Raw genomic sequence first — 13,171 nt, forward strand, 5'->3', positions numbered from 1 at the left:
CCTTCCACCATCCTTGGTCTCTCTTCAAAAGTAACCAGCCTGATTTTTATTAAAGAGACAACTTTGTAAATTTAAGAAATGATGTCTAGGGAGGCACCTGGGTGGCTCAGTCAGTTAAGCATCTGACTCTTGATTTCAGCTCAGGTCATGATCTCAGAGTCATGGGACTGAACTCTGCATCAAGTTTTGTGCTCAGCAAGGAGTCTGCTTGTCCCTCTCCCTCTGCTCCTCCTGCTACTCCCTTTCTCTAAAATAAACACATAAAATCTTTAAAAATAAAACCATAAAAAATAAATTTAAAATGTTATCCCAGGCCAATGGCTAGACATATGCCACAATTCTATTAATTTTTAAAGTAGGTCTTTAGATACTGTATAGGGAACTTTTGTTAAATATTAAGAAAATGATTTTTATATCTATTTTGATTTCTATAGCTATTGCTTTGTTTTCAATTCCATTTTTAATTTTATCAAGTTATGCACATGCACAATTTAAGGACTCCATAAGCATGTTATAAAAAAAACAGCAACCGTATGTTCTTCATTTCCCCCACTTTCTGATCCCCAGAGGTAAGAATGTCAACTATTTAACTGATTATTTTATAATTTCAATCCTTATATCCACATAACTTAGTAATATTGTGATTTCTGATTTTCCAGGTTTGTCATTATCTATGGACTTCCCACCGAAGCTGAGCATTTAGCTCACTTTCACGTTCTCCCTCCTCTCATACACACACCCACATGGACACATACAAACATGTTTCACAGCTCCATATCATTCCAGGATAGTTATGGTGTAACTATTATGTTAGGATAATGCAGTGCTAGTCCAAGCTGTGACATGTGTGTGTCTTTCCTGGCACCACTGCTCTGTGTCCTGAAACCCAGTAATTAAAAATTTTTTTTCTGTATTCATATGCTTAATGTTCTGTGTATGTATGACTAATTCAACAAAACTCTACACTCCTTCAATCTAAATCTTCATTTAATTCATCCAATGTGCTACGTGTTTTTTGAATTTTAGCCTCTTGAAGACTGTCTATGAACCTGGACCCAGCTGTGGTCTAGATTCAAATGTATGTTGTTCTTGGATCTTCTCTTTGGCATCATCCCAAGGAGTCTCTTCACTTTACTTTTGTGATGGATCCTCATGTAATGTATCCCAGATCCTCCTCACTCTCAGTTCACTCCCGTAATCCAGGACAGCACATCTTCTAGGAGCTGACAGAGAAAACAGCAGGAGAGGAAAATTCCTTCAGGTTTTGCATATCTAAAAATGAGTTTGTAATATCAACAGTCTTAATTCGTAGTTTGGCTGGGTAGAGAATTCTAGGTTGAAAATAATTTTGAAAGACTTGTTCTATTAGACACTAATTTTTGTAGTAGCTCTTGGGAAATATGAGGCTGGATATCTCTTTGCTGCTGCTATCCTAAAATTACATAATTTTTTATTGGAGGTAATCTCTTTTCCTCCATCATTCTGTGCACCCAGTAAATCTTTTCATCTAGAAAAAAATGTGTCCTTCTCTGAGAAATATTTTTTTTCTTTTTCTGAGAAATATATTTTTTTTAATTTTTATTTATTTATGATAGTCACAGAGAGAGAGAGAGAGAGAGGCAGAGACATAGGCAGAGGGAGAAGCAGGCTCCATGCACAGGGAGCCCGATGTGGGATTCGATCCCGGGTCTCCAGGATCGCGCCCTGGGCCAAAGGCAGGCGCCAAACCGCTGCGCCACCCAGGGATCCCTGAGAAATATTTTTGACTCACATCTCTGATAATTTTGTTTCTGGCTCACTGTTGTTTCTGGGACTCCTTTTGGATGCTGGACATTCTGGGATTACCATTTAATTTTCTTATCTTTTCTCTCCAATTTTCCAGTTAATTGCGTGTGTTTTTTTTTTTTATTGATTTGGTTTTGGTTTTTTAGGGGTTTTGTTTGTTTGCTTTTGTATTATAGTCTGGACATTTCTCTAACTTTATCCTCTAATATATCTTTTGAAAATTTTTCTCTGCTATTATGTTTTTAATTCTCAAGAACATCTTTCTGTTCTTTAGAACACCTTTTCTTCTTTCAAAGACATATTATCTTCTCTTCTCTAAATCCAGAGACATTAGTGATAAAGACTCTACACAGATCCAAATACTTCAGAGAATCTACTTCTAAGTTGCTTTTTTTCAAAAATATTTTATTTATTTATTTATTTAAGAGAGAGAGAGAGAGCACAAGCAGGGGAGTAGCAGAGGGAGAGGGAGAAGCAGGCTCCCCCCTAGGCAGGAAACCCAAAGCAGGGCCAATCCAAGGACCCTGAGATCATGACCTGAGCTGAAAGCAGACGCCCAACCAACTGAGCCACTAGGTGTCATAAATTGCTTTTTAATGAATATTTCATCCTCTATATTTTGTATCAGAGTTTTTCCTCAAAAAGCTAGTGATTTTTGTAGCTATTCTTTTCTATTGAAAAAAAGTATTAATTCCAAAGTCTTTTCTAAAAAAGTGCAATTTTCCCTCAGAATAATTTCCTAATGTAACTTTCGGCAAAAGACGATTCTTGGAGGTGAGTCTTTAGAAGGGAAGCATTATGTCTGAAGTAAAGAATGTTACCTGAGGTCGAACTGCAGAGAGATCACCAAGACTTGTCATGTAAGCAGTCATCCATCCTCTTCCTTCTGAGATTCTGACCCCCTTCCCTTCTCTCTGTCATTCTTCCAGCTTCTAAGAATCCCTTGCAGTCCTGCCTCCTGCAAGCATTCCCCCCATAGTTGCTGTCATAGGACAAGAGAAACCTCACACCTTAGGGAAGGAGATGGTCTGCTGAACATGGATAACGAAAAAGAGAAACTGTAAAATCTAGAGAAAACAGTTAAGATGAGAGGCACCTGAGGGGCTCTGTTGGTGAAGCATCTGCCTTTGGCTCAGGTCCTGGGATCAAGACCCATGTCAGAGGGGAGTCTGCTTCTCTATCTCTCTCTGCCTGCGGCTCTGCCTGCTCGCTCTCTCTCTTTCTCTCTCACTCTCTCTCTTACTCTCTGTCTCTCGCATGCTCTCCCCCCCTCTCTTTCTCTGTAAAATAAAAAAAAAAAATCTTAAAAAAAAAATGAGATGAAAGTACTAGGAGTGAGGACTTGGGGAAGAAGTTCTGATGCTACTAAAGCAATACCAAATAAGCACAAAATAGACACAAAATAGGACCAAGAACCAAGTCTGTTTTGTTCTTTTTCTTCCATAAGAATGGGTGAAATAATTACTCTAACTAAGGTTTTTCTGGGGTCCCCTGAATTTACAAATGTGGAAAGCTCCTAATTTTGGGTTTCACTATTTCTCATGGCCACAGGAATATGCATTTCTATGAACAAGAAGATCACCAGCTTCATCACTTCTCAGCCATTATTCAGGTGGAAGACTAATAGAAAGGCAAGGACTGCAATGGTGATCGATTGGCTTTTGTCTTTTTAAAGAAAGAAAAATTATTATCAGTAACTTTACTCATATTCGAATTTTTAATCTGTTTTCCAGAATGTTATTCATTCACCTAACACCTCTAAATATATACTGAGGTATATATTCTGTATTCTATTCCTGGGTCTCCAAGATCATGCCCTGGACTGAAGGTGGCGCTAAACCACTGAGCCACCTGGGCTGCCCTGTTTTCTTCATTTTTAAAGCATCTCCTGTCTCATCATTGCAAACACTAATATTAATCCACTGGAGTGACACACATTTCAGATACACTTTTTATAAAAAGGCCTGGATTATCATCATTTCTTTGGCACTCTGTCTACATGGGAGCCAGACATACAATGTTTATAGAGGCATCTGAGAAGATGCTGTGGGCATACACCACCCATTCTTGCATGGGTGGTGAGATAGAGGGAGGGCTGCCAGTAGGGGGACCCAACAAAATGCATATTTTGCTGCCTCCTGCCTTCCCTAACTGCAGTCTAAAAAGGCTCTATGTATTGTATTTTGTCACAAGTGGTGTTGCTTAATCCCTGCCTTTCAAAAGCAAAAGCAAAACGTGTAAAATAACTTTTCAAGGAATACACATTTTAAGACTTTCAAGAAAGATATTAGATGCTGCTAGATTACATTTACCCCTTCAAGAATGGATTTTATAAGGCCATGTTGTAGAACTGTACATTAATTGCAAAGAAACCTAGTAAAACCATCTACTAGAAAGGGGGACACCCAAAACAATATATCAACAGAAGCAATATTTTCATTCCAGCTAAAGGGCATATTTTTGCAAAGTCAGTTCTTCTATTTAAGAAAAATATTTATTAGGAATTTTTATTCATCCATTTAGCCACATGTAACATGATTAGATGTTTAGTAAGCTACATTTTCATGTCTGTATTTTAAAAATTTGTTTTATCACAATACATAAATACCAGTTCCAGGAAGGAATGTATCTAGCCACTGCCCCCTCAGTCCTCAAATATTGATTAGGTCATGAAAATCAATAGTTTTTACATACCTCATTTTCCTGATACTTTTTGCTGGCGAGATAGTGCCAGTTGCCCCAGATAGTGAGAGATGGAATAATCCATCTTGATTGAAAATGCTGGTAACGCAAATTAGCTTCTGAGTCAGATGGACTGTGTGCTTTGAGTCCATAGCATGTAATATCTCTATTTCCTGTTCAAATATAATGTGCTTTGACCAAATGGAATTGCTCTTATACAAACTAAGCTTTATATTAAGTATCTAGCTTAACTTTTTGTTTGTTGTTTCAAAAATCCTTGAAATTTTAAAGGGAAAGCACAGTTGTACTAAAGCAGTGTGAATGTAAAGGGCATGTGAGTATCCACGAGGCACAGGGGAGCCGAAAATGCCGACAGTCAGCCAGAAGTGAAAATGAAGGAAATTCCAGGATGTACATTTTATTATCTGCACAATAACCCATGGGAAAAGTTGAACTTAAGTATTTAGAGATTAACAGTCAACACAACTGGCAATTTTGCCAAACACTTTAGGAGAATGAATGATAAGAGTCCTTTTATCCTAATGAGACTGTTTTTACATGTCTGCTTACTCAGGCCACACACATCTGTCCCTCCCTCTGGGCTGAGGAGCAGTCAGCATATGCGGTGGCTTCCCAAGTCCCGAGAGGAGGGACTGTTGTGTCTCTTCTTCACCAGAGAATCCCCAGGGCTTAGCAGAAAGGCACATTGCAAACTAAACAAGAACCAAGCTTCTGGAGCCCATGTGCTCCCAGAGAGCCAACAGCAAAGAAGATGCACAACCCTACCGACAAAACACAGGCCGAACCTCATTGTGTGGATCTGGAGATATGAATAACATCGTATATCCCAGAGGGCGGGGCAAGATGGTGGAAGAGTAGGGGTCCTCAACTCACCTGCTTCCACCAACTTACCTAGATAACTTTCAAAACATCCTGAACACCTATGAATTTGACCTGAGATTTATTTTTTTTATAATTTTTTAAAAATTTTTATTTATTTATGATAGAGAGAGAGAGAGAGGCAGAGACACAGGCAGAGGGAGAAGCAGGCTCCATGCACCGGGAGCCTGACGTGGGACTCAATCCCCGGTCTCCAGGATCGCGCCCTGGGCCAAAGGCAGGCGCCAAACCGCTGCGCCACCCAGGGATCCCCTGACCTGAGATTTAAAGAGAGAAAGCTGGAATGCTACAGAGAGGAGTTTTCGATTCTAGCAAGGTAGGAAAGTGAGGAAAAAAAAAAAAAAGAAAAGAAAAAAAGAATCAAGTCGGGGAGGGGCACCACAAGGAGCCAGGCTAAAGCAGGGTGGCAAAAGCCTCTGGGACAGGAAAGCCCACCCCTGGAGAAGCGGGAACTTTAAAAATCCACACCAGATTTTTCTGGCATGGGAAAGTGCTCAGCAGGGATTTGGGCAGAATTGCTGGAGGGGCAGTCAGTGAAGCCTCCAGTTTCCCGGAGTCACTAATAGAGGAAGTGTGCCCAGGGTAAGTGCACCACAAACTGTGGACAGACCTTGGTAAAGGGCTGGAGTGTGCAGCCGGTGGGGCATCGAGGGGGAAGCCAGTGGGTTAGGCGGGCAGCTCCGGATAGAGGGGTCTGTGCCTTGCTGCCTTTGGGAGCCCGGCTCCCCAGAAATGCAATTCCAGCAGCACAAGACCCCGAATCCCAGAGCTCCAAGAGCGGACAAAGCCCATGATCCTGCACTCCACCTGGGACAGGCAGAGAAGGGGAGGGCAAGGACAATGAGGACTCTCCTGCCGCTTGGCGCCCTGCAAGCTGTGCAGATCAGTGCACCCACACTGGCCATGGGAGCATCTTGGCCAGGACAAACTGGGAGACTGCGGTAGTTACTGCGGGGAGCTGACTCCAGGGCTGGAGACCTGGCTGCCACCAGTGTTGTTTTTCCTCCTTGTTTCACCCTGTGCCTGGGAGACGTGGGGCCGCCAGGGAAAAAAGGCCTCACGGGATAAACAGCTCACCCTAAGCCTGGCACCAGGCAGGGGGCAGAGCATCTCCACCCGGCACACATACCTGAGAATCAGCACAGCGGACCCCTCTCCCAGAAGACCCGTTGTAAGAATAGGGGAAGACCAAGTTCTTAACCAAGCAGCCCTGGAAAGCACCAGGGGAAGTTGAGGGATTTATAGTATATAGAACTAGAGGGTCCTCCCACTTAAAAAAAATGTTTTTCCCTTTTTCCATTACAACTCATTTTTATATCAGACTAAAAATTTCCAAAATTTTTCCCTTTTCCCACCTTAACTACAATATTTTAACACCTCTTCATTTTTATGTTTCTTCCTTTTTGACTTTTAAATTTCTACAATTACATCTTAGATATGTTTTCCACTTCTAGATTCCCTTCAACATACTCAATTTAATTTTGGGAGATATACAAGATACAGTTTTTTTGTTTTCTCTGCCTCATTTTGTTCCACAATGGTGGAAGTTAATATCTTCTAAAACATGACCAGCATGCACCCAAACCAAGTGGAATACCATGTTATTTAATTCTGTAAGATTATATTCTCTCTTCATTCTTATTCTGCAACCCTCTTTTATCTCATTTATGCTTCAGTGGTCAAAGTTGGGGCTTTCTACAAGTATTGCTAGTATATAAATTTGGGACTGAGCATCTTCTAACTTATAGAACTTGATACACTCAGAACCAAGAGGATCATCCTCTAGAACCCCTCAGGTAGACTACATTCTCCCTCCACAACAACACCTTCACCACTGCCATCTAAGTACCCACCATTTTATTCTTTTCTTTTTCATTTTTACATTTGTTTTTTTCTCATCTTTTTTTTTCTTCTTCTTTGAAATTTTTGGCCTTTTATTTTTTCCTACTTTGTTTTAAGATTTGTTTTTCACATTAGTGGTCCTTTTGTTTTATTTTGTTCTGATCTTTGTTTTCATTTACTGGTCTCTGACCTCGTCAGAATCATCTACGGTGAAATTTACTTAGGTTGTGGTTGATATTCTTGGCACAGCCTGCTCATACAGCCACTCTGCACTGAGCAAAATGACTAGAAGGAAATTGAAGCAGTCATCAGAAACCTCCCAAGACACAAAAGTCCAGGGCCAGATGGCTTCCCAGGGGAACTTTAACACACGTTTATAGAAGAAACAATACCTATTCTACTAAAGCTGTTCTGAAGGATAGAAAGGGATGGAGTACTTCCAAACTCGATTTATGAGGCCAGCTTCACCTTGATTCCAAAACCAGACAAAGACCCCACCAAAAAGGAGAATTATAGACCAATTTCCGCGATGAACATGGATGCAAAAATTCTCAACAAGATACTAGCCAATAGGATCCAACAGTACATTAGGATTCACCATGACCAAGTGGGATTTATCCCCAGGATGCAAGGCTGGTTCAACACCCGTAAAACAATCAATGTGATAGATCACATCAAGAAGAGAAAAAACAAGAACCATATGATCCTCTCAATAGATGCAGAGAAAGCATTTGACAAAATACAGCATCCATTCCTGATCAAAACTCTTCAGAGTGTAGGGATAGAGGGAATGTTCCTCACCATCTTAAAAGCCATCTACGAAAAGCCCACAGCAAATATCATTCTCAATGGGGAATAACTGATAGCCTTTCCCCTATGATCAGGAACACAATAGGGATGTCCACTCTCACCACTGCTATTCAACATAGTACTAGAAGTCCAAGTCCTAGTCTCAGCAATCAGACAACAAAAAGAAATAAAAGGCATTCAAATTGGCAAAGAAGTCAAACTCTCCCTCTTTGCAGATGACATGATACTGTACATAGAAAACCCAAAAGACACCACCCGAAGATTGCTAAAACTCATACAGCAATTCAGCAACGTGGCAGGACACAAAATCAATACCCAGAAATCAGTGGCATTTCTATACACTAACAATGAGACTGAAGAAAGGGAAATTAAGGAGTCAATCCCATTTACTGCATCCAAATGCATAAGATACCTACACATAATCCTAACCAAAGAAGTAAAGAACCTATACCCTAAAGACTACAGAACACTTCTGAAAGTAATTGAGGAAGATGTAAAGAGATGGAAAAATATTCCTTGGTCATGGATTGGAAGAATAAATATTCCTAAAATGTCTGTGCTACCCAGGGCAATTTACAGGTTCAATGCAATCCCTATCAAAATACTATGGACTTTCTTCACAGAGTTGCAATAATTCTAAGATTTGTGTGGAATCAGAAAAGACCTCGAATAGCTAGGGGAATATTGAAAAAGAAAACCAGAGCCAGGGGCATCACAGTACCAGATTTCAAGTTGTGCTACAAAGTTGTGATCATCAAGAAACTGTGGTACTGGCACAAGAACAGACACATAGATCAATGAACAGAATAGAGAACCCAGAAATGGGCTCTCAACTCTATGGTCAACTAATATTTGACAAAGCAGGAAAGACTATCTACTGGAAAAAGGACAGTCTCTTCATAAACGGTGCTGGGAAAATTGGACAGCCACGTGCAGAATGAAACGGAACCATTCTCTTACACTATACACAAAGATAAACTCAGAATGCATGAAAGATCTAAATGTGAGACAAGAATCCATCAAAATCCTAGAGGAGAACACAGGCAACAGGCTTTTTGAACTTGGCCACAGCAAATTCTTGCAAGATACATCTATGAAGGCAAGGGAAACAAAAGCAGAAGTGAACTCTTGGGATTTCATCCAGATAATAAGCTTCTTCACAGCAAAAGAAACAGTCCACACAACTAAAAGACAACCTACAGAATGGGAGAAGATAGTTGCAAATGACATATCAGATAAAGGGTTAGTTATCAAGATCTATAAAGAAGTTATTAAACTCAACACACAGGAAACAAACAATCCAGTCATGAAATAGGCACAAGACCTGAACAGACATTTCACCACAGAAGACATACACATGGCCAACAAGCACATGAGAAAATATTCTGCATCACCTGTCAACAGGGAAATGCAAATCAAAACCACAATGAGATACCACCTCACACCAGTGAGAATGGGGAAAATTAACAAGACAGGAAACAACAACAGTTGGAGAGGATGTGGAAAAAGGGGAATCCTTTTGCAGTGTTGGTGGGAATATGAACTGGTACAGCCACTCTGAAAAACTTGGGAGGTTCCTTAAGGAGTTAAAAATAGAGCTACCCTAGGACCCAGCAATTGCACTACTGGGGATTTACCCCAAAGATACAGATGCAGTGAAATGGCAGGACACATGCACCCCAATGTTTATAGCAGCAATGTCTACAATAGCCAAACTGAGGAAGGAGCCTCAGTTCCATCGAAAGATAAATGGATAAATGGAAGATATGGTATATATATACAATGGAATATTACTCAACCATTAGAAATGACAAATACGCACCATTTGCTTCAACATGGATGGAACTGGAGGGTATTATAATGAGTGAAGTAAGCCAATTTGAGAAGAGAAAGCATTATATGGTTTCAGTCATACGGGAATATATAAAAAATAGTGAAAGGGATTATAGGGGAAAAGAGAGAAAATGAATGGGAAAAATTAGAAAGGGTGACAGAACATGAGAGACTCCTAACTCTGGGAAAGGAACAAGGGGTAGTGGAAGGGGAGGTGGGCGGGGGGATGGAGTGACTGGGTGACAGGCACTGAGCGGTGCAATTGATGGGATGAGCACTGGGTGTTATACTCTATGTTGTCAAATCAAATTCCAATTAAAAAAATTAAAATAAATAAATAAGTAAATAAAAATTTAAAAAACACATCATATACCCTTTCAAGTTAGAATTGAAATCACTAAGGTACAGAAGTAGTTGAAATGCATATTCCTTTAAAGGCTTTCCTGTAACTTGATCAGAAGTGGAGATTTTGTGGTCATTTCCTCTCACCTCTTCTGCCCTCTGCTTGTCCTGATACCCCACATAGAGCATGACCACCCATCTTCACCATGTATTACCAAATCCCCAGGACTTCCAGAGAGTTCTCAAGATAGCAATTCCCTATGTGACTCAAGAAGCCTCAGTTTCTCCGTGGAGTCATCTTATCCCATTCAGTACTAACTTTCCAGAGATCAGTCATATGGCATTACACCTTGGCTTTATTCCACCAGGGAAAGGCAGATTCCTGAACCATTTGTCTCTCAAGTGGGAGCCAGCATGTTTTGTGTATGTTACATATTTTAATTTATTTTGATCACAACTGACAGTTTGCTTTTATAAATTAGACCCAACTATGTGAGAGAATGAAAACAGGAGTAAATAATGAAACAGTTGTAGAAACTTTTAATATTCACCATACACAAAGATAAACTCAAAATGGATGAAAGATCTAAATGTGAGACAAGATTCCATCAAAATCTTAGAGGAGAACACAGGCAACACCCTTTTTGAACTCAGCCACAGTAACTTCTTGCAAGATACATCCACCAAGGCAAAAGAAACAAAAGCAAAAAGGAACTATTGGGACTTCATCAAGATAAGAAGCTTTTGCACAGCAAAGGATACAGTCAACAGAACTAAAAGACAACCTACAGAATGGGAGAAGATATTTGCAAATGACGTATCAGATAAAGGGCTAGTTTCCAAGATCTATAAAGAACTTATTAAACTCAACAGCAAAGAAACAAACAATCCAATCATGAAATGGGCAAAAGACATGAACAGAAATCTCACAGAGGAAGACACAGACGTGGCCAACAAGCACATGAGAAAATGCTCCGCATCACTTGCCATCAGGGAAATACAAATCAAAACCACAACGAGATACCACCTCACACCAGTGAGAAGGGGGAAAATTAACAAGGCAGGAAACCACAAATGTTGGAGAGGATGCGGAGAAAAGGGAACCCTCTTACACTGTTGGTGGGAATGTGAACTGGTGGAGCCACTTTGGAAACTGTGTGGAGGTTCCTCAAAGAAGTAAAAAATCTTTGGGATTTACCCCAAAGATTCAGATGCAATGAAACGCCAGGACACCTGCACCCCGATGTTTCTAGCAGCAATGTCCACAATAGCCCAACTGTGGAAGGAGCCTCGGTGTCCATCGAAAGATGAATGGATAAAGATGCTGTGGTCTATGTATATAATGGAATATTCCTCAGCCATTAGAAATGACAAATACCCACCATTTGCTTCAACGTGGATGGAAATGGAGGGTATAATGCTGAGTGAAGTAAGTCAATCGGAGAAGGACAAACATTATATGTTCTCATTCATTTGGGGAATATGAATAATAGTGAAAGGGAATAGAAGGGAAGGGAGAAGAAATGTGTGGGAAATATCAGAAAGGGAGACAGAACATAAAGACTCCTAACTCTGGGAAACGAACTGGGGGTGGTGGAAGGGGAGGAGGGCGGGGGGTGGGGGAGAATGGGTGGCGGGCACTGAGGGGGCACTTGATGGGATGAGCACTGGGTGTTATTCTGTGTGTTGGTAAATTGTACACCAATAAAAAATAAATTTATTAAAAAAAAAAAAAGAAAGGGAGACAGAACATGGAAGACTCCTAACTCTGGGAAACGAACTAGGGGTGGTGGAAGGGGAGGAGGGCGGGAGGTGGGGTGACTGGGTGGCGGGCACTGAGGGGGGCACTTGATGGGATGAGCACTGGGTGTTATTCTGTATGTTGGCAAATTGAACACCAATAAAAAATAAATTTATTATTACAAAAAAGAGAAACTTTTAATAAAATAACAAAGTCTGAAATGGAATTGTTTTTTTTTTTACCCCCACTTTATGGATTATTTATCACATCTTCCTTCTTCAAAATATTCTTTGGTAGCTCTCTGGGCACATGATTCTATTTTTTTTCAGTTTTTATTAATTATGATAGTCACAGAGAGAGAGAGAGAGAGAGAGGCAGAGACACAGGCAGAGGGAGAAGCAGGCTCCATGCACTGGGAGCCCGCCGCGGGACTCGATCCCGGGTCTCCAGGATTGCTCCCTGGGCCAAAGGCAGGCGCTAAACCGCTGCGCCACCCAGGGATCCCCACGTGATTCTATTTTGATCTATTTTAATACAGTACCCCTGAGAATATTAACAAGTTTATGTATAATACAAGCAAAATATATCCCTATTATCTTATCAAAGAAAGAGGTTTAAACTATTTGCTTCTCTTAACAGAAACTGTCGTTGTCCTGTGTATTATTACACAAACCTATTCTCAGCTCCACATGTAACCTCATGTAGGACAGACTCCAGGCAGGAAAAAACCAGCATTTTTGAACCGGGTGACCTGAGGCATTTCCTGAAGAGACTGGGAATGTGTGGGCAGGAATTATGGAAATCCAACACGCGCCAGGTCCTGGACCGTGTGGGTTGAGGCCAGAAGGGCATAAGGACAGAATAGCCAGTGCAGTTTAGGCAGGACAGCCTAAGGCAAGGGCCGCTTGATAGTTCTTGACCTTTGCCAAGGGCAACAACCAACCGTCAAGGAGAGAGCCAAGGGAACAGATATCCTGACATCCTTGTCTCTGTTGCCCCGCAGGGGACTCCTGGGGGCTGCCCCACCTCAGAGCCTGGGGACAGAGGAGCCTGTGGATGCAGCGTGGATGGCCAGCCCACACGAGCAGGGGACGGCAGGCAGGGGAGAGGCTGGCCAGGAGGCCGGGCCACTGCACCTGCACATGCACCAGTGGTCAGTCTGACCTCAGCATGACTCTTGTCCTTATGAGTGCTGGTGGAAACGTGTGCAGAGAACATGGCAGGTGTACAAATGCT

The 13,171-nt window shown here is 41.2% G+C and overlaps 1 protein-coding gene across 4 annotated transcripts in view; it reads right to left on the reverse strand.

Annotated features, from left to right (window-relative positions):
- TRPC6 (transient receptor potential cation channel subfamily C member 6) overlaps positions 1-13,171 on the reverse strand; it is a 112,928-nt gene that overhangs the window by 38,031 nt on the left and 61,726 nt on the right. Inside the window, exon 2 of one of the 4 annotated variants that reach the window (XM_055304751.1) lies at positions 1,136-1,223. The exons of 2 other annotated variants lie outside the window; for them this stretch is intronic. In XM_055304751.1, the coding sequence (XP_055160726.1) occupies positions 1,136-1,223 (88 nt within the window). Of the gene's footprint in view, positions 1-1,135; positions 1,224-2,606; positions 2,623-13,171 lie in introns of those variants that run through there. One more of the 4 variants, XM_055304753.1, reaches the window with a different exon arrangement.

This window comes from Nyctereutes procyonoides, unplaced genomic scaffold (genome assembly GCF_905146905.1).
Source record: "Nyctereutes procyonoides isolate TBG_1078 unplaced genomic scaffold, NYPRO_anot_genome, whole genome shotgun sequence".
NCBI classification, from domain to species: domain Eukaryota; kingdom Metazoa; phylum Chordata; class Mammalia; order Carnivora; family Canidae; genus Nyctereutes; species Nyctereutes procyonoides.